At 35.1% G+C, this 22,613-nt stretch overlaps 3 protein-coding genes across 6 annotated transcripts in view; 1 reads left to right on the forward strand and 2 right to left on the reverse strand.

Annotated features, from left to right (window-relative positions):
- The window catches only part of LOC114879741 (hepatocyte nuclear factor 4-gamma), a 35,463-nt gene extending 25,883 nt beyond the window's left edge, over positions 1 to 9,580 (reverse strand). For 2 of the 3 annotated variants that reach the window (XM_029194976.2, XM_029194975.2), the window contains exon 1: positions 509 to 733. In XM_029194976.2, the coding sequence (XP_029050809.1) occupies positions 509 to 632 (124 nt within the window). In that variant the 5' untranslated portion in view covers positions 633 to 733. Of the gene's footprint in view, positions 1 to 508; positions 734 to 7,016; positions 7,288 to 8,858 lie in introns of those variants that run through there. The other variant, XM_029194977.2, reaches the window with a different exon arrangement.
- A 1,387-nt stretch (positions 9,581 to 10,967) lies between these two features.
- LOC114879730 (E3 ubiquitin-protein ligase AMFR-like) lies at positions 10,968 to 20,903 on the forward strand. Of its 2 annotated transcripts, XR_003789967.2 has the most exons (9): positions 10,968 to 11,394; positions 13,734 to 14,013; positions 15,966 to 16,223; positions 18,180 to 18,335; positions 18,423 to 18,745; positions 18,816 to 19,203; positions 19,434 to 19,684; positions 19,786 to 20,213; positions 20,383 to 20,903. XR_003789967.2 is itself a non-coding variant. In XM_029194947.2 (8 exons), exons 2-8 carry the CDS (start codon positions 13,759 to 13,761, stop codon positions 19,955 to 19,957), a joined length of 1,803 nt encoding a protein of 600 aa, XP_029050780.1. In that variant the 5' UTR covers positions 10,968 to 11,394; positions 13,734 to 13,758; the 3' UTR covers positions 19,958 to 20,903. The 2 variants fall into 2 exon arrangements, 1 of the variants encoding a protein (XP_029050780.1); XM_029194947.2 differs by having other exon boundaries at positions 19,786 to 20,903.
- Positions 20,904 to 21,502: 599 nt separating this feature from the next.
- LOC114879715 (dolichyl-diphosphooligosaccharide--protein glycosyltransferase subunit DAD1) lies at positions 21,503 to 22,197 on the reverse strand. The gene is made up of 2 exons (XM_029194924.2): positions 21,909 to 22,197; positions 21,503 to 21,692 (listed from the first exon to the last, which is right to left on the reverse strand). The coding sequence occupies exons 1-2, from the start codon at positions 22,111 to 22,113 to the stop codon at positions 21,562 to 21,564; spliced, it is 336 nt and encodes a 111-aa protein (XP_029050757.1). The 5' UTR covers positions 22,114 to 22,197; the 3' UTR covers positions 21,503 to 21,561.
- Positions 22,198 to 22,613: the final 416 nt, after the last annotated feature.

Below are 22,613 nucleotides of genomic sequence, written 5' to 3' on the forward strand. Positions count from 1 at the left end.
AACCGATTAACGCTGAAAAATTATCTGAATTTTTTCACGAGAAATCTTCTTCTTTCTAACGCGATTAAATTTCTCAATAAACTCGCGTCCCCCTTTTTAGAAACAAAAAATTTTATTTACAACAGAGGGAACGTGCTTAATCACGATTCTTACAAAATTCTCGTACAGATAATGACCGTAAATTAGCGTTAATTAACTACGAACTATAAGGCAATCCTAATTACTTCGAGTAACGTTTCACCGAAAATCTACACGCTTCTATAATCTTAATTAATAATTAAATTAATTTTGCTTATATTTTGTACGTCTTGGATATAACCCCGGGCCTTAGGAATCTTAATCCAGCCCTGCTTTGCATCCTACAATATATCATATATACAAATGTAAAGATTCAACAGTACTAATAAAATTGGTGAAGAAAATTCCTTAAATCTTGTATTAAGAGTTATCAGTGTATCAATCAGTCAGTATATAATTGATATAATTATCTACAGAGGAAACGACTTACCGAAAACCTCGAAGAGCTGATCGTCGAACCTCATTTTTCTGTTCACCTTCGTTTCAAACAGCTCGTGATAATCGTTCAGCGTGGAGCCGTCGCGTGTGAGTGCACAGAAATAACACAGACACATACGAAGTCTTTCTTCACGTGGCTGTCATGCTTCTATCACTGTACAGGCGATGGTTTCGGACGATAACCTTCCGAAACTATTCGACCATCCCGCGCGGAGGTCGCTGTGCGACTAAATGTCAAAACATTGCTTTGGCCGCTAGCTACTGTACGCGTGGTGGGGGTAACGCGCGCCGGTGGTGGGAGGGACGCGTAAGGCGGCGGTGGTGGGGGGACGCGCGTGGTAGTGGCGGGGGTTAGTGCCACACGCTGAAGCGTACACTACCGGTCGCCGAGATAATAATGTCCAACAAATTTTAACTTTTTTCTCCTTCCTTTTTATATCTTTTCATACATACACAGCGTTTTTCAACAGAATTACGATTACGAATCGGTAAACAGTTTTTCTCCATTGACCTCGATTTTGGGGAATTTCGTTTCAAAGGAAATTTAATATTTCTTCGCATTTCAATGAATGGTAATAAAATATAATTTCTTCTTGCAATTAACTGTTTAATATTATTAACCAGCAACGAAGGAATGTAGTACGTAATTAGTAAAGTAATTAGTTGTAAAAAGAATACAATGATTTATCAGTTAATTGAACAATTGTTTAGACAACTTTTTATCTAGAATGTCAGCTCCACTAATGTGTTCAGTATCAATTATTTGTATGATTAATGATCTTACTGACGGATGAATGAAAAAAGTAAATAAATAAATGAACTGAACATAAATTTCTAATTTTGATTTCGTACGACGAACATAATGTGACTGTTATAAAAAAGAATAAATGAAGATTGTAAGAGGTACTTGGCATCAACAACCGGGTACACCTAATTTTAACTTTTAATCAACATAATTGATGGAAATAAAACTGAAAACGAAGATCGATATTTTTAATATGGAAACTGTAAAAACCCTCAGTAATTATCATTATTGAAATATTATTGTTACAGCTATCAAATCAAGCATAATTATGAAACTTTTACTGGCAGAAAGGAGAGAAAAAAGGAAAAAAACGTGCAATAATCTTCGTGTTACATTTACAATATTTATGAAGATAGAATAATGGGTCAATGTGTCAAAGTTGCTAAATGTTACGTTAGATTAGATACTTTCATTATAATTTCCATGAATTGTTCACATTATGGAAATTTCTACGTGAAAATTGTTGTCTACAAACTTCCTGCTTTCTAAAAAAAAGAAAGAGAGAAACGAAAGCAATTTCAGTACTAATACTCGAAAATCAAATAAAATTATCGAAATATATAAATTCAAGATAACGCAATTTTTTATCAATTCCTGAAGATAAAATCGACAAAAGCATGATAAAAAATTATGAAACAACAAGGATTAATAACTTAAAAATCCTATTTTTATAAAATTTCGTATCATTTTGAGTGAAAAACTCTATCACAGCAGTTTTTGTATCGCAATCATCTGAATAAATTTAAATACAAAAATAAATATTAATCATGCAAAAATAATATCAACGAATATACAGAGCTCTTGGAAAGTGGGGCTCAGAGCTGTAGCCCCCCTTAAAGCCCCCTTGATCCGTCACTGATAATGAGCTTAGGATGAAATATCGATGCTTCGAGATTTTCTAATCGATCAGTACACATGGTTAAACAAGAATTTCTAATATTAACAATAACTTATCTCGAGCAAAAGAGATTTCAATGAGTCAGAAAACATTCGGAACAAACTTTTCCTTGTCATTCAGAGAATCATCCCCGGTAAACAATCGTTTACTGTTTGTATACCAGTCGATTTGAACCGGAAAAGCGATTTTTTTTTCAATAAAGAATGAGTCAAGGTTGACTCTATTTCCGAGCCATGTAATCTGAAAAATTGATGACACATATCGGCCAAGATAAGAAGATTATGTAAATGATAATCTTGCAAGAAAAACAGCATGGATCGAGCACGCACGCTCTTTCTCGGATCACTATTACATTGAGCAACGAAGCTTCATCCTATTCCAACTTATCTTGGAACGAAAATTAATCGTGGATAAGTTTCCGAATGGCCCCATCAAAATTGAGAACTCAGGTTCGGTACATAACCTAAATTGACTACCAGAAACCGATTAAAATTCGTTTCAGAGCTGGATGTCTTACCGTTTTTGAGATATCGTGGTAAGAAATTTTTCTACAATTTTGGGACTACGTATGCGCTATTCGATACTGCGCATGCGCTATTCAATACTGCGCATGCGCCCTTCAATTCTGCGCATGCGCTATTCTCGAAAACTGTAAGACATCCAGCTCTAAGTACAACCAACTTTAATTGGTTTCTTGTAGTCAATTTAGGTTATATACCGAACCTGAATTCTCAATTTTAGTGGGGCCATTCGGAAACATTAGCAATGATGATAAAGGTAAATAGGATTTCAATTTTCCGAAATCCGAAAATCTTAAAATAACAGAACAATAGAGGGTCCATATTTTTCTTACAAAAGTAATTCTAAAACTTTTCCAATACATTCACTTGTTGTATCAACTTCGAAGATCTCGAACATCACAAGGGTTGTTAATTTTTGTTGTTCACCAATTAACACTGATAACGAGTTTAGAACGTGATCGATTAATATTTGTAATCCAGGTAGATGAGTATCGGTCAATTATCGATAACGCTTATCACCATGTTTTATTATCCACCTGAAGAAGCTGGGAAGTGAAAAATACGTAACGATGCAAGGAAGCAGGTGTGTCAGTTAAACCCTCCATGTGAAGACAGATTAGTCTTTGATAAATGTTGCAATTATTCTTAATTCCTTTTTCCTAAGATAAAGCTAACCGTCATAGTCATTTATATCGCCATCGTATCAATATCTAAAGAGATAATTTTTGCGTTATTAAAAATTTATTATACAATTTGTTTCAGCTACTTGTAACAATCCTAAAGTAACGGACCCAATTATTCATCAATTTTTATCGATAATAAATATTTCTTTTTTTCTAACAAATCAGAGATCACTCGAACCCTTTTAAATGAAATGATAACTTTTTTTTTCTCTATCCTATCGACCATTTATTTACTACTAATTACGTTCTAAAACATTCAGAATATTTCTTTCCTCGCGCTCCAATTTGTTATTCAATTATTAGCGCAATCATGTGGAATCAGCTATGAAATTGCAATCGAATTTACTTATTATTCGCATAAAAGATAAAAGGTGCAAGCCGGTCTAATTAGGCGGCCATGTTGGAGAACGTTCGCACAGCGAACGAGATGGGCATTCTTCGAGGTTATCTAGTGACCTCTTCGTTTATAAACTTCATTATAAGCAACCTTCAGTTCGCCATGCGCTTGAAACGTGTCGCGATTTGTCAATTCTTTGCTCTTTTTCTTTTTCCTTACAAGAAAACTTTTCGCGCCTCTGGCGAATAGAGCCAGTCGCGTATCCATTGCTTCTTTCGCCAAGGAATTAGCCACCGGTGAAACGTTTATGCGGTCATTTTCTTCGCACCTTAAGCTTCAATTTGATCTGCCATTATTTCGCGATACGTTTATGTCACGAATTCTTACATAAATATAGAAAACTCGGTGCAGAGAAACGACGAAAGCGTGAACGCGATTTGACGGTCTGAGAAAATGAAAAGAATTTCGAAATTCGTAACAGCAGAAACTAAAGTACAGAAGCGGATGTCTAGTTATGGAAGAGGATGACAAATTGCTGGAGAGAAGAATGTTAATGTTTCTCTGTAACGTGGAAAGAAGAGGCATACGTTCAATAGAAGAATTTATGAGAACACGAAATTTCTGCATACATTATGGCAACGGGTTCCGTTACGAAATTGTCCGTAACTTAACTGTTTTCTATTCGTTATGTTCAATGAAAAAAGAAAAATGAATGTGTCCTTCGGTTGAATTATTTGAAAATGGGTTAAATTTCTTCATCTTTTGAACTACTTATTTTCCAAAAAAAGAGAAGTTTTAAATAGAATTGAGTCAAGATGGCAGAATTGAAAATATTTTCAGCTAAATAAAAGAAGCAAGGTTTTGATCATTTTTAACCGTGACTGCGGATTTGGAAAATTTTACCAAACTTCTTTCATTTAGTTGAAACAATGTCAATCGGCGTTGACGATCTTGAAGTTTCCAAGGAGGTCTGTCAGATAAGACTCGATTTCGTACCTTCTGACAAGTCATCGGTGATAATATTTATGTAATAGCAGGATTTTAGGTTCGATAAAAGCCGTATTTACACGAACAGGTTCATTTCTCCTTATGTAATATTCGTATCTATTATTCGGACCCATCGACTGGCCATTCAATCTCTAATATATTCATCTTCCGTCAATCAGCAAGAGAAAAAAAACGTCTGAGATGATGAATACACGAAGAGCTTTTCAAGTGATTCGAAACGCTCCTCTGTTTAGTGTTTTCAAACAAGGTAGCGATGGCTATAAACGAAAAACTAGGTGAAATGAACAAATTAATATCGAAATTATTAAAGGTATAAATAATTAATTATCAAATTTAAACTTTCCATTTACTGTAAAAATAAATGTTTTTCTCTTTTTTGAAATATAAAATTTTAGATGTGAGTCATTGGTGACCTCCCCCACCCCCCGCCAAGAAGCCTATTAATAGACTTCCTGTAATCAAAACTTTAGTAATTATTTTGTAACGTGTAATAATGGCGAACGTGTTAACATAACTAATTACTTTTAATAATCAATATTTGAAAATGATTTGCGATAAATGATACGTAGTGATATGTCTGATAATGCGATACAAAATCGTGCATCGATCTTCAACGACAGATCCGTGAAAATATGAAGAGGGTGTAGACGAGCACAAGTGAATTCCATTTTGTTGCTGCGCAGCCGAGGGTCCCCGGGTTATCTTCACGAACCGACGCGAAGAAACATTATCGTCCCGAGTCTCGCTCCGTTTCACCCTGGATTTTTGCGAGACACACGCCTCGAAGACACACACATCGGGACATGTTTCTATGTGTTAATTGCATAACCATATCGATTCGCACGGCGATCATTTTCATAATTAATGGATCTTGTTAATAGCTATTAATACATCACTGCGAATGCGGTTCGCACTGGATTGAAAGACAAGTGCTGTTCTATGGAGACATCGTACAGGATGTTCCATAAACAACAGCTTAATGTCAGCTCGAGGGCAGAGACAATAAGCTTCCTTTACCAAAGAATAAATTTGCTTGATAAACAAATGACAATTGGAAGAACTTTTGCGTTTTCGATGTACAGCATCGAGCATGGAGGCTTCGCTAGGGAAAAATGGGCCATAACTTGAGTATAAACGTTCATAGGGAAAAAATTGTACTATTAATATCTTCAGAATTCTCGTTTCCCCTATAACGCCATTTTGGAAAGACTATCGTACTCGATATTGTAAGGGATGGGTTTTTGATGTGTAACATCGAACATGGAGGCTTCCTTAGGGAAGATGGCGCCCTAGACTCCACTAGGGAAGGGGGCACCCTAGGCTTCCCTAGAAAAGAAGGCACTCGAGTATAAACGTTCATAGGGAAAAAATTGTACTATTAATATCTTCAGAATTCTCGTTTCCCCTATAACGCCATTTTCCCTTGGGAAGCCTATCGTGCTCGATATTATAAGGGATGGGTTTTTGATGTACAGCATCGAGCATAGAGGTTTCCTTAGGGAAGAGGGCGCCCTAGACTTCCCTAGGGAAGAGGGCACCCTAGGCTTTCCTAGAAAAGAAGGCACTCGTGTATAAACATTCATAGGGAAAAAATTGTACTATTAGTATCTTCAGAATGAAAATGTTCTATAACGCCATTTTCTCTTGAGAAGCCTATCGTGCTCGATATTATAAGGGATGGGTTTTTGATATACAGCATCGAGCATGGATGCTTCCTTAGGGAAGAGGGCGCCCTAGACTCCCCCTAGGGAAGAAGGCATCCTAGGGTTCCCTAGAAAAGAAGGCACTCGTGTATACATTCATGGCAGAAAATTGTACTATTAATATCTTCAGAATTCTCGTTTCCCCTATAACGCCATTTTTCCTTGGGAAGCCTATCGTCCTCGATATTGTAAGGGATCAAATGTCCCATCTCGTGCCTTATTTAGTTATGTTCTTTACTTTGGAGGACAGAAGGTTCTAGGTTAGGTTAGGCTCTCCCAAGACTAAAGGCGAATGGTGAGAGACTACTCCCCCCACCTTCCTTCTCAATCAATAGGAGTCTACATTGCAGCTGAGTACAGTGGGCCAATGAAATATTGGCACACCGAGTTTCATTATGATAATTATAACTAATTGATAGCTTTTTTATTCTAACCTTACAAATTTCGCTGACTATGCCTTAAATCCTCCCATTGTCAAAATATTTCATCCAAAATAGCAGTCATTGAAACAAAAATAAAAGGAAACAATATTAAAACCTACTCACCATCCGTGGAAGAAGAAGAAGAATTAACCGATGGTCCTTCGATGTTTTCCGGCCGTTCTTCCATTTCAAGGTCACCAGACGATTTTACCTTCGAGCCACGAAATCGAGCGACGAATATTTCCGAAATATGGCCGTCACGATAGATACTTTTTTGCCTTTGTTATCGTTAAGCGACGCGTTGATATTTTCTCTCTTTCTATCTTCCCCTTTTTTTTCGCCGGAGATTAGGCAACCGCCATCTTGACCAACAAGAGTGGGAAGAGTTTGTTATCTGGTACAGAAACATCAAACGGGTGGTCAAAATAATACAAACTTTTCTTTATTTCATCGATTAATATCAATTGAACCGATTAGAAATATAATAGTATACGTATACAGGGTAACTATTGTGAAAATATGTAATATTCTATTTATAAAGATCGAAAAGGATCATGTGATCGTAGGGTTGAAAATGCATCCTTTTCAAAATAACAATAATAATTAATAAGAATTTTTCCAACTAAAAAATCGTATAAATAATTACAATGCAAAATTTTAAACAAGAAACGCTATCAAATTATATGAAATTATAGCACCGTAGACAGAATGTCTGTAAGAAGATACAAAGAGAATCTTGGATCACTGGTCGGGTCAATGTTTTGGACGAATCAATGCCGGACATCGACAGTAAAAAAAAAAAAGAAACCAATCGATTAAAAAGAGTTTTCGATACACGTTCCTTGATCCGGATCCTCCTCCGCAATCCCCCTGTTATATCTACCAGTATTATTCTAGACCAAACAATTTCTTCGTTTTTTTTTTTTTTTTGTCGATGTATAAATTGAACGGAATATTTCGTATGAATAAAATATGTAATTGTTATCTGAATACATGCATGTTTCTTTTGATAACTGAGTCGTAATTGCACGCATAAAAATTTTCCGTGTACAGGAAAGGGATTAGACAAACAATAATTAAGTTTTAAGAATTATTGATCTCTGAATATTGTTCGAGGGTAATATGGATTTATTTATAACGTGTTCTAAATAAAATGTAATAAGTCTATTTATTACTAATCAAGATTAAATTCATTATATTCTCCAATAAGTTAAGTACTCGTTAGTTTATAAAAAGGTTTCTGTTACGTAACACAGAAACCGTTCGTAATAACGTATGTCATATTAAATTATTATTATCCCTCATGAAACCGAAATTTATGTAATTTACTAATGCCGTTTCACGGTCGAACCTAATGCGCACACTGCCCTAAGACAAATATGACTTTCGAAAGGACAGAAATTTACATTTAAGAGTGGTTTCTACTAATAGGTAATAAAATTTTGGTAAAAATCTCAGAAAACAATAGATAGAAATAATTATTTTAGTTTAAAACTGTAGGAAAAATATTACTTTTTTTTTTCGATCCTCCTAATAAAAACCAAGGAACAAATACTGGTTGCATCCATTTTGTTTTTAATCATGGTGCATTTTCCTTGTAAGATAATCATCTTACTAATGCATTCTACTATATGCAGTCACGGTCGATTTATAGGTTAATTGAAAAAAAAAATTGGCATTATTTAAAGTTAGACGGAAACTACATTGATATCTTATAAGTATTTTATAAGTACTAAAAAGTAATGAATGTCTGCTGTTTTTCTAAAAATATTATCTATCCACAAACCTGATCTGAAATTTTCTAATAATAACCTATTTCTTCGATTCAAATTTCGATGGAGATACAAGTCGATAGTATTAACATCGAATTATATCGACTATCGAATCCGCGCACGTGACCAAGTTGGGAAGATTACTAGAGAGTTAACCAACAAATCTAAAGCAACGCGTATTGATAATAAGTACCATTGGCGTGAGGCAGTCGTTCTGCGAAAGACGAATCAATTCGTACCCACTGGTTCACGTATTTTTAAACTCACTACGTCGATTATTTAACAAATCCACTGGTCGAACGCCATTTGCGTGTGGCACGCGCAGGCGGGCAAAACAAAACTGCGCACGCGCATGCGCAGCGTCGTGGCGCGACGCTAAGTCCGAACGGCGAGGAAGCGATCGCGGTACTGTTGCGCCGACCGTTGCCGAGTCTCGACGTTCCTTTAAACGTTGCACATATGTGTGGGAACGATGCCACTCTGCTTTCTGTCTATACGTATCCATATGCATGATAGATCGGCGCCCGAGTGTGTTAAAAACGTCCACAAGTGTGTCGCTACGTGTGCACAGACAGAGGACGTCACGTACGTCATGTGTAAATGTCAATTGAGCAGGTTCTAATATTGAACTCATGTATTAGTGTACGGATTTATATGTTTGCATGGAGAGCAATGTTTACGTTTCTACTTGTTTGCATTTAAGGTTATGTCAGCCTGCTTTCAGAATTACACGAACATAATGGGTTAACGCAACACTATTAATGCGTGAATGTGTGAATGCATGAATGCTCGCATAGATTGTTTAGGAAATTGTGTAAGGAACCGATGTTGTGCCATTTTAATTTCAATATTTATAAAGTCATTAGTATAGATAATTAAATTATGTAATAAATATATTAAATGTCAGTAATACGTGCTAGAAATGTACAGTTGTTAATTTTTAATGAAATAAACACACTTTCCTAAAAAATGAATTATTTTTATATAATATTTCTGTTTGAAATTTATTCATGAAACCTATGTATTATTTAATTGAATGATAATGGTAGTCAGGTTACACATCAATTATCATTTTGCGCTCTGTTATTCTAATGTTATACTAATTCCTATTTAAGAGAACAACAAAAAAGGTGATATGTCGTACGTTTTAATCGTCTGTCTTATTATTCGTCATCTATTTGCATGTAATTTTACTACTACATGTATTTTCGTCATCCTGCTTTCGATGACAACACGTAATTGTTGAAAAAAATCGAGCAAAAACTATCGAGTCGTCTACCTTGAATTAAATTGATGATTATTCGCTTTTTATCGTTTCTCGCACTCGGAACGACGAAACATGTTCGAACACATAACGTCCCTTAAAATAGAATAGTGGAATTACTTTTCATTCCTTTTTATATCACTTTTTATACACATATTTTATATAATCGGAGATACGTACCCTGAAATATGTAAGAGTAAAAATAGATGCAGAATAATGTGCATAACTTTGCTCGCGAATTTGTCCTTTGCTTCGTTTTTTCTATATTTAATTAACTACACATTTTCAAATTGCGGACTTCCGCGAGATGGGCCATTAAAATATGGCGTATCTGATTGGAAACATTAATAGTTAGGTTATTATTTTTCTTTTCACCGAAGCAACATAAATCCACTCTTTTTATCACTAAAAAGTTAACAAAAGACGAAATAAGTTCAAAATACTATACAGGCATCACTTTTAATCTATTTTTTAATTTTTTATCATTGCACCCTCTGAAAACGGTACTATCAGCGCTATCTAGCTGCAAGCTGGTGGTATTAACAAAAGTGGTACCACTGGTACCATCAAGTGGTAACGAAGAACTCAATTCAAAGTTTGTTACAGTTCAGCGGTTTGCCGCTAGATGGCAGCACCGCCGCCTTTGCGGCGGTCATTTTTAAACTAAGCATTTCCTTGTTTCACTGTTTATCGTCAGATTGCATTGATAGTACTGTTTCCAAAATATACACTAATATAAAATTAAGAAACATAACGCCATTTTCCTTAAGGAAATCCATTTTATCCTCTACTGTACGTTTACTGACGTTTCAATGAGATATATTAACGTAACACATTGATCATCCTTATAATGGTTTGAACCCTTCTAATAGTACGACTATAAACATATGTTATAAGAACATGATAAAGAGAAAGTAGACATTTAAATAACGCGCGTAAGATCGATAAAATCGAGGACTGAAGCTAACCTAACCTGTTCCCTCCCCACTCTACGACTACAATTGAAATCGATGCTTCTTTATCGACTGTACGCTCAGTTTCCTAAGCGGTCTCGAGCACTGCAGTTGTCGTGTTACATTGTGACGCGTTGTGTCGCAATAACATCCCGAAACTCCTCCTGGACGAACAAGTGTAGAAAAAAGTAGCGGTTTATTTACCTGGAAACCGTTTTGAAATAAAATCGTTTCGCGGGTCTGTTCGCACGCGTGTGCCATGTAAAACCGCAAAGAAACGCGTGTGCTGTTAACTGATGGACGATTTCGACCGAGAAAGTCTTACTTTCAGCAGCCTTCCGGTTTCTCTTCCCGTAGCGGTATTCGTGCCTTTTTCTTGAATCCAGTGCAGATATGCGTTGAGTGCCGTCTAAAAAAGCTGTCGGGGCTTTTTCTTTAACGAAGTACATTTTTTTCATTCTTTTTTTTTGGATGATGGATTAAAGGCAACGTGTTTAAGTCGTCAATCTTAGGTGAGTCCACTTGTTCACGTATCGATAAAGCGTCTTTTTATAGAAGCATATCGAGTGTGACCGATGATATGCGATATGTAATTAATTATGTATATCTTATATTCGCGTGTCATATATAAATTGACTGTCGGTAATCGGGCTTAGTTTCGTGTAACTGGAAACCGATACGAGCAAATAGAACCGGTAAACGTTCTAAAAATAAAGAAGGAGAAATTGGAGAGAAAGGAAGGTACGGTAAACGAAAAAAAGAATGAAGAATCACCTAAATATTCATCGAGAAAGTAATACGAATGGAATTATGTAAACCAATGCGGATATTGATAAATTCGTATCTATAGGACTGATAGCACCAAATTTATTCGAATTAACCAACAGAATACTATATTTTTCAATAATTTAAGTTTTCAGTGGATATCAAGTAAACATTGATCAAATTGTTAAGGCTCTAATCAGTCAGTGAATAAACACGTTGTAAATGAATGATCGAAGATACGTGGTTCAATGATAGAGAGAAAGTGTGATATAGTAACGTGAAATTCGTAACGGTACCTTATATCTCGTATTTATTACTTAAAGATGCTGTATAAAAACTGAAAATAAAAAGAAAAATCGAAGAGCACTAAAAATTCAATGCCGCACAACAGGAAAATTAGTCCAAGTTATCTAATCTATTGCAAACTGAAATTAATATACATATTTATTTTCACTGCTTCTGCGTTAAAAACAAACAAATTTATCATCAACAATAGTTACATGACGCTTAAGAATACGAATTTATAAATTTATTATTATATACTTCAAATTTCGTTATTTTAAATATGAGAATAATGGCAGCTGGTGTCACGTGACCAGAGTAAACACGTAAAACGTCAATGCGGTTTTCGTTTACTTCCCCCCTTGTATCGACAAAATATTCATCCTTAGATATATTCCAAAATAAACGACGAACGTGTCTGCAAAAACTCTTGTGTGTTGTTATTTAAAACCGTTATTATTGTTTTATTGCACGAAAAGCCGGTCGCTTCGTTTACATGAATTTGGAAATCGTTTATCGCGTCACGTATGAACGATATTTTAATAAAAATCAGTGTTTCACGATTTATCAAATATAAATCCATCCCTCGTTTCAGATGGAAGAATAAACATATATATTTCCAAGAATCATAAATCCCATGAAAATAGTGCGGTCGTGAAAGTTTTTTACGCTGAAAGCTTCAGGTTGGTACGCGTGGAAACTTTCAAGTTTCCATTGGACCGCGGTAACACGTGGTCAGAGTAACGGTTAGACACGTAGAACTCATGTTTCGCGCATTACGTCATCGACTAGGCGAACATTTGATAACAGAACGCTATCGGCCTTGACATTGTTTAAAAGAAAATTCTATATCATTTGAACAAATTGATGTTGAAATAATTTCTGATTTTATTACAATGCACGTTGCGTCAGAAATGCTGATTTCCTTGCAGTGACTTGTGGATGCAGACACGCAAACATATTATTCGAGGGTAGATATAAATACGAGATTATAATAGCTTGTATTTTTCCTTGATATATGTAATGTGTTCCAAACAAATACAATGCGAAAACTGTCGTGCTGGATCAAGTGGCTCCCTGGAGGGGGGGGCTACAACCCACTTTCCATGGGGTCCCGTTTTAAGTCTTTAAATAGTTATTTTCATGAAACATAAACCTTCACATTCAAATGTCAGATTTTGTATGTTTTGAAACAATAGAAACATGCGGTACAGTATCGAGCAAAGAGATAAATGAAATCGGCTGATATCACGGCGGTATAACGGAAAATGTCGATTACCGATAGCCGGCATACCAATGAACGCATTAACCCTTTCGTGACCAACGGGACATAACCCGTTGGTCCCGTTCGACTTCTTTGCCCTTGCCCCTGAGGGCACGATAAAAATTCAATGCTTGCGTGTGCTACCGCGAAGTACAAGTTTTAGTTACCTTTGTTAAGGATAATAAAGGGTCTCGGTCTCGGAAGGGTTATTAACCTAAGAAAAGCTTGAAAATTCTTGACCAACCTCACTCGTTTCTACGTTATTTATAACTTAGTTACTTTTCTCCAATTATAGCCGTCTCCGGCAACCATTACATTCTAATAATAGATTGAAAAGTTTCTTAAAACACTTATCAGATATTTTTATGGAAAGAATAGTATTTATTAAAATTATTAATAATTATTAGCTTCATGAAAATTCGCGTTATTTTATAAATTACTGATTACAAAATGACGTGCAATCTGTGTACACAAAACGTGTAATTAGTATGTTCTTTGTATCGCGTATAATGAGCGGTTGGCGCGTGTTTATGCTTCCAGGAGCAGGAACAAGGCCAAGGCAAAGATGCCGATGGAATTTTTGGATCGACTTCCAATCCCGAATCTTCGGGTATACACGGCGATCAGTTTCGCCGTGTTATCCTGTTCGGTTTACTATGCCGCTGAAATCATCAAGGATCCAGCGTGGAAAAGTAATCACACTTATGTGGATACCGAAACTGAATCGCCTACGGGCGACGTGGAATCCGATCCAAGGAATTTCGCGATACATTTCAAGGAGCTGCTCGAGTGTATGCTCGACGAACCCATTTGTATTTGGGTAAGTGATAGAAATTTCAAGGATCGTTCTTTATGCAGACCAGTGGTAGTCAACCTGGTCCCTACCGCCCACTAGTGGGCTTTTCAGCTTTCATGGGCAGTGGGGATTTTGTCCGATACTGAGGCACTTTCAATTTTTTCATTTAATTGACTTTTTAAAAACATTGAAATGGAAATTTTACTTCTATTACTATTTCCTTTACTACAAATAAAGTTACTTCCCTACTTTATAAATCACCATTACTGTGGAGCCCTTTGACTAAGGTGGAGCCAGTGGGTAGTCAGAAAATTTTATTACTAACTGAGATACAAAAGTGGAAGGTAGGTATAAAAAGGTTGACTATGCCTGATGTAGACGGTAGCCATTTGAGTTTTAACAGGTTCGTTAGAAAATTGAAGTTATCGACTTTAACTGTACAATATCAGTCAGTGTCCGTTCGTCTAGTGAAAAAGCACTGACTTTGGAGTACAAGTTTAACCGCAGCAAATATCATAAATCTAATTATTTAATAAAAGCGTTAAAATAATTAACGTAATCATCTGATAAAAGCTTTCGAACATTCAATCATTTATTTGAAATTACAAAATACACTAGATGAACGCACACTATGATGTACAGTGTGCGTCATAGTGTCCTTTCGTCTAGTGAAAAAGCACTGACTTTGGAGTTCAAATTTAACCGCAGCAAATATCATAAATCTAATTATTTAATAAAAGCGTTAAAATAATTAACATAAACATCTGATAAAAGCTTTAGAACATTCAATCATTTATTTGAAATTACAAAATACACTAGACGAACGCACACTATGATGTACAGTATGCATCATAGTGTCCGTTCGTCTAGTGAAAAAGCACTGACTTTGGAATCCAAGTTTAACTGCAGCAAATATCATAAATCCAATTATTTAATAAAAGCGTTAAAATAATTAACATAATCATGTGATAGAAGCTTTAGAATATTTATTTGCTACGGTTAAACTTGGACTTCAAAGTCAGTGCTTTTTCATTAGACGAAAGGACACTATGACGCACACTACAGCACCGAACACGGTAGGTTTCCCTAGGGAAATTGTTAATGTCCCTGACTCCTCCTGCTTAGAACAACAAAATATGAGAAAACATTTTTGCGCACTTTTAATTCCGTTTAAGGGACATAACTGTCCAAACGTTGGCTCGAACTTAAATTAGCCTTCGAAATATTTGGCAGTCGTTAGCATTGTTGGTACGTGATTTAACATTGCGCGCCGTCTATCACTTCCTGCTTCATCTGCCAAATAGGAACACTGTCTCTTTCGTAGCGTGTTCAAGGTGACTGATAAAGAGATGCATGAAATGTACATACGTTCGAATTTTCAGATAAGTGAAATTGTTTTTATATATGCAAGGATATTAGATAAAGCAATGGAAACATCTGTTGCAGGCGTGTTTCTTTTGTAAATAGGCAGAATTCTTCCAATAATAATTATCAAGGATATATCATTTTTTAATTTGAGCTTTCAGAAGGGAGATACTATATCTTTCTGTTACCCTGGACTTGAACTTAATAATTTACCGACCGGTATCCTATTAGTCGGTTTTTCGTGCCCGACGCTTATCGACCGGTAGCCTATTAATCACTTTTTCGTCCTCAACGCTTATCGACCGGTAGCCTATTAATCGGTTGCCACTGCAACCAATTCGTTATCTGTTATGGAGTTACAATTGTTAGATTGTACTGTAAGCTCCTATATTCCTATATAATTTTTTTAATCTTACCCTTCGCCGAAATAGAGCCGGTGTCAGGGAAGCACTTGCGGCCGTCCGGTCGGTAAGAAGTGTGGACGATGTTCAACCGTTACCGGTCGGTAAAGTATTAAGAAATCGCCCGGCCTTTTCCCAAAATAGGCTACTCTCCCTACATCCGAATCAATATGAAATAATTTATTGAAAAATCAATTTTTCTGTTAACAGACACTTATCAACATGGCGTATTGCGTGTTGATCCTGCTGGGTAAAACGATCCAGAAATTGGTGTTTGGAGAACTCCGTGCCTCCGAGAGGCAACATCTAAAAGACAAATTCTGGAACTTTGTCTTTTACAAATTCATCTTCGTGTTCGGTGTGTTGAACGTACAGTACCTGGACGAGGTGGTTCTATGGTGGGCTTGGTTCACCGTACTTGGCTTCCTAAGTCTGCTCAGTCAGCTTTGCAAGGATCGATTTGAATACGTAAGTAACTTCATTGTGTAATCGCTAATCCACGATTGGGCGTCGAATTGGTGGACGTCCACAAAATTCTTAGCGATTCAATTTCAAATGATTTTTCTACCATACAAATCACTCGCATCGTAAACTTTTCTACCATGTGGTTTGTTCATTTACCTACGAGGTAGGATCAAGAAAAATATCAAATGATTTGAGTTAACGGTCTTAGCCACTTGGGCCATACCGGTACCCGTAAGATCACCGAAGTCAAGCTAAGTGGATACGGATTCGCCAAAAGATGGGTTACCGCGTCCTGTTGGCAACGAATAGCGGATAGCGAAAATTTGTGTGATTAAATAAATAGGCGGAAATGTGTATATGAATGGAAAATAAAAAAGGGTTATGACACACAAAATATTAAAGAAGTAATGTGAAAAGCTAAAATAGTAGACGAGATTTGAAAAAAGATCGCACATGTGCGCGTGGATGCTAACTTTCGTTGGGCAGAAAGGGGGGCCGGTTAACCTCTAGATAAAATGCTGCCCTCAAAATCGAGGGAAAAATTATTAATCAATCAATCAAAATAATTTGGTGCACCGGATGTGATGAAACCGCGAAGGATCTTTCAGGAGAAAGCAACAGAACACTTAAAAGAATCCTTCAACCGTTAATCCTCTAATTTGAATCACCTTTTGCATATTAATAGATCTTGTCATTATGGCGTGAGTCATCTAACGTTATCGCGTTAATTATCTTGGTTATTTATAGAAAGATGAAACGGTTTCATTAGAAATTCATAAAATTTCATTAATGCCTCGATTCCAGAGGTGAAGACTTTTATTTTGATATCTTTGCAAATGATAAAGTCAAGTTAGGTTACTCACCCTATACGTGATTAATAGCTTAAAAGATATTTAATGACTTACATGTATGTATTATAAAACCAACATCATTTAGGAGAGCGTAGAACAGGGCTGAACGCTTCATTTTTGCGCGCGAATTTAAATCTTCGCGAAGAAATGATTTTTTTTTAAACATCCTTTTTTATTTTTTATTTTTTTTTTTTTTATGGAAGGTATCTCACTAATTTGCAAAATATTAATGAAAAACAGGAAAGGATATTGAAATTTTGTCTCACATGTGACTTGAACTTGACCAAGAAACATACTTTCTTAAAATAAATAATTCCACATGTATCCGCCTATATGTATATGTGTATTCTCGTTTATCGAGCGTTCCTCGTACGATAGGCCTTGCTACTGATACAATCTCAGCGCACATTCTCACCGCTGAATGTTATCGAATATTTTAACATATCTTATAAGCATGAATTTGGGACAGATGAGTTGTCGCAGTTGGCACGAGTCTCGTGCGGAACAGAAGCGAATAGATGTTATGAAATTGATGTTGGTTTTTGCATTGTCCCATTAAATACACAGCATTATTTATTCACGCTCGGCTTATGCCCGTGAATCAATATTGTTTATTTATGCGGCAAAGTTGAACCAAAGTTGAACATAAGTCATGTTCGATTGACATTAACTTCCTAGCACGTTCGTTGCCATAAGAGTCACCGATGAGTAACGAACAATGATATTTTGGCAGTTTAATGAAACAAAATTATTGCATCGTAGGAAAAAGTAGGCTATGAACGTCCGAAGGATGTCATTTTCAGATTTATTTTAATCGATCCATTTGTTGTACAATAATAAATTTAATTATGTAAATTAAAAAGAAATAGTATACAGGAGATAAACTGAAGAAAGTCGAGCGTCGTGTAACTCGGAGAGACATAACCTGGTTACCTCTATTCAATTATACTAACGGGATTCATGCGAATTCGTTGCATAACGACGTCACGAGATTCTTTGTTTTTATTTTAGACTTTAAAATGCGTCTCTTCTAAACCTCTGTGTTCTTTTTCCTAAATATTTATTGTTATATCTTTATATTAATACTGACTTTTTAATCACTTTTCAGTTATCCTTTTCACCAACAACCCCTGGCTGGAGTCATGCAAGACTTCTAGGACTTCTTGCTACAATTCTTGCGTTATCCTCCTTTATGTTGCTATTATGTACAGCTGCAGCCTTCTTCTTCGTCTCTTTCAATACTTTTGTCTTCACAGCAGCCGAGGTAATTAGTATCTTCTTTGTTAATCGGTTTAAGTTCTACTTCAATTGGGATCCTTTCCCTCTTCTAATCCTATTGTATTCTTTACAGTGCATTCTGCTAGGCGTCAGAACAGTACATGTAATGGTGAGATACATTATTCATTTGTATGACACCAGAGGAGCTGGAACTTCCTCGCAACGTTCTTGGGACAAGAGAGGTCCTTTGACGTACTATACAGATCTAGCAGCGGAGCTAATAGTACTTGCTATAGATTTCCTTCATCATATCCATATGCTGCTTTGGAGTAATATCTTCCTGAGTATGGCCTCTCTTGTTATTTGTATGCAACTTAGATACCTTTTCTACGAAATACAAAGGAAGATTACCAAACACAGGAATTATCTTGCCGTGTTAAACCATATGGAACAAAAGTAAGTATATCTTCTTTAATCGAATAAAAATAAAGCCAGACAATTGTTACGTTAAACTTGTTTCTTGTAGTTATCCAATGGCAACGCAAGAGGAATTAGCAGACAACTCAGACAACTGTGCGATTTGTTGGGAAAAAATGGAAACTGCTCGAAAATTACCCTGCGGTCATTTATTCCATAATTCTTGTTTACAATCCTGGTTGGAACAAGACACGTCTTGCCCAACATGCAGGCTAGCTCTAAACATGCAGCCCAATCATCGTGAGAATACACAGGAATTACCAAACGAACCACAGACACCAGCTAGAAGAAATGAAAATCATTTCTTTCATTTCGACGGTTCGCGATACGTTTCCTGGCTGCCGAGCTTTTCTGTCGAGGTCTCTCACAATAGACTGCGTGGAAATATTTCTACCATTGCGCACAACAACTCGCAAATGGATACCATGATTAGACAGGTATATTTTATTCTTATTACTGAATTGTTTAGAATAATAATTTTGTGAATTTGAACATATATATATTCAAGGAAGGATGGACTTGATCCAAAACTGTGTCCTATAAATAAAATCTGTTTAGTTCAAATGAATTAATTCACAGAAAATAGTAGCATGTGAATTGGAAAAAATGTTCACTCATAATTTTATTATATAAGACATTAATTATTATGATTTATTATTTGAAACAGGTGCAACAGCTCTTTCCACATTTCCCACGCAATCTAATTGTAGAAGACCTCAGGATGACAAGATCAGTGGAATGGACTGTTGAGAACATTCTTGATGGAGTGTTGATATCGCCTCATCATTTAATCGAGGAACCACAGTCGGAATCCGTCCCTCAAATCCATACCAATATCACTGAGATCAGTGCATCGTTGAACACAGCCTCAACACCGCTACCCTCGGATCCAAGATTCGACATTCCTCTTGCTGACAGGTAATTTTATTTTTCAATATTTTATATGAAATATTTTTCTATTCCTTGCGCGACAATCAACGTGATAATAGTAGTCGTGTAATATGTGTAAATGATTGTAGCGGTGAGGAGCCTTCGAACATAGGAGGACGTTTTTCAAAATCCTCGTCAGAAAGAGAACAGATCTTGCAGCGTCGCAAGGCACACATGAGACTGGCTGCAAGGAGGAGATATTTTGAGAAACGCCGAAAAAAGCATGAAGCCGAACAACGTATTTCTGATACCACCTCTTAAAATAGGAAAAACAGAAAAATATATGTCGATAAAAAGTTTTGATTTTTCATGCTTCGTAGCGGCCATCTTCTTCAAAGAAGAATATACGACTGATTTTATTTTTTTTTTTTGGAGTACACGTCCACCAACAACCACTTATATATTTTTTTTCCTTTTACTTTACGTTTTGGTGTTTTACTTCATTTTGCTTCATTTATTCTGTGAGTTGTTCCTAAGAATTTTTTCAACAATCTTAATCTCCATTACACTTAAAAAGGTAATTTTTAGAGACAATTATTTCTTTTATTAGTTCCTTTTCTGATTTTCGTAGAAGCTGTTTCAATTTATATTCTCATGCATATTTTTAGTTTTAAACTTAACTCATTTGTTCAATTTTTCAGAAGCAGTTTTCTTCAATACTGTACAATTTTTTTTCTCTTTTTTAGGTACTTTTCTTAAGAATACATGTATACCTTTTATTCTTAAGAAAAATAAGGACAAATAACTTAAAGTATTAACCGTTTCATTCTTATTAACGATGTTAAGAAGAATTAACTTAAAAGTATTACTTGCCTAATTATTTTTTTTTATTCTTTATTTATCAAAATAATTATTAAGAAACACCAACTTTAGAAATCTTAATTTTTATGCAGAACACGTTGTCTTGATATTCAATCTTAGGTTGCTCAAGAAATTAATGCTTGGGAATCTGTTAAAAAGCAATATTTTAAAAAAATGATAGATCATTTTTATAATTTCAAAGAAGAGTTACTTAGCAATTTTTTATTTCATTTTTTTTTTAAATGATAATTTTCTCGGCGATCTTAATTTTCTACTCGTAAGAAAATTGATTTTCTTAAGAATAGAAAAAAAGATTGTCACAGTTAATATCGACTGGTTGTGAATCATATACTCATTGGTGGATTAGAGGACTGCTATAATAATAAGAATTTATTGTTGAACATAATATTTCTTTTTCATTTCTTTTCCATTTAAATAAAGAATAAAAACATTTAGCATTTTAATAGCGAATGATTACTATAATTTTTTGTTATCAATTTTATTTAATGTTTAATTTTAGGGATAATTAATTGTGAGTAAAATATATTTAAATTGTTGGAGAAAGTAATATTTAAAATATGAATATTTGCAAACTAAATATTATTTAATAGAATGTAATATCAAATAAATTTCGTTCTTTTTTTTTAAATTAGAATTTTGATATTCATTATAAATTCCACTAAAATATTTCTTAGGAATGTTTCATTTGCCATAAAAAGCACTATTTTTTATTATGTCTAAATGTTTACAGAATACAAAATTAAGTGATGTTTCACATATAAAAAATACTCAAAATAGAAAATGTAAAATAAACAAAAATTCCTTTAATGGAGTAGTCTTTTCTTAAATGCCCTTTACTATCTTTTGCTTAAATATATATAAAAGAATACGCATTCTGGCAAATGTCCTAACACCACATAGTACTATACCTTACATAAATAAAGATAAATTTCAGTTTATTCTTCGCTGTTCTATGGTATTTGTTATTAATAATGGGGTTGAATGTAATGTTATTGTTGTAATATTTTATTAAACAGTTGTACAAACGAAACGTTATTTTCAATTCAACCAATGAAATTCATTACCACAAGATGCAGAATCACATGCGCAAAAATAAAATCTGCGAATCCTCTCTCCGGGCTTATTCCATAAAACTGATTTTTGTTTTGAGGATTCACTTGTAATCGCAAACAAACTGAAACAAATACATTTAAGTGTTAATGGTTCCATTTCTTTAAATCCAGGTAAGGAACTTTTCTAATAATAATTGTAGCCAACAAAAGCTTCAAGTGAATGTAGCAAAAAATATGATGGATTTATCTTCCATATTGATAACCATACTACTTAAAATATTAGTATATTAAATATTTGACTTTTCATGATAGAAAGTAAATAATAAAAATTACAATACCTCCTAGAACAAAGCACGAGACACAGGAAATAAATCCACTAAGAAAACTGTTAAAGGGAAATGTGCCGACGAGGCAACAATATATGAATTGTATAACGCCCGTGAGAAATACATAAAGCAGATAAGCGTCTATTATTTTAAGCTTCTTCGGCGTACTTTTCGTGTACTCTTGCAAAAATTTTCCAATAACTGTTAACGCAGTCATTTTTTCCACTTATATTTGACGTTTGAGGTTAGATCGGAGTTCGATGGCGTGGCATGCGTGGCACCGGTACGTAATGTTTGTTATCTAGGTCAATGATTACAAATACAGAAAGATTGGACGTCTTTATTCTTGGGGACCCATGATTATGGGGATCATAGACACCCACAAGAGAACTTGGGTTTACATGTATACAGGTTAGTATGACTATTTTGTTTCTTAGCAATCAATCAAAATCAGCACAAGACGGAAATATTATTAAAATAATTGTTTAACAAACTTGTATTTTAAAAAGACCGCCATAAATTAAATGTTTTTTAAAATCGAATAACTTACCGACTGAGTTTTGAGAACATGTAACGGCCGACGTCGAGGTCGATAAGGAAGAAAATGTCCATAAAGAAGAAATTGTCTACGCCGCCTTTATTAGTCAGTTTCGTTCATCATTTTTATAAACAAAATTCAAATAATTTTCTTTAACATTCATTCTTTCCTCATTCATC

Source organism: Osmia bicornis, chromosome 16 (genome assembly GCF_907164935.1).
Source record: "Osmia bicornis bicornis chromosome 16, iOsmBic2.1, whole genome shotgun sequence".
In the NCBI taxonomy this organism is placed as follows: Eukaryota; Metazoa; Arthropoda; class Insecta; order Hymenoptera; family Megachilidae; genus Osmia; species Osmia bicornis.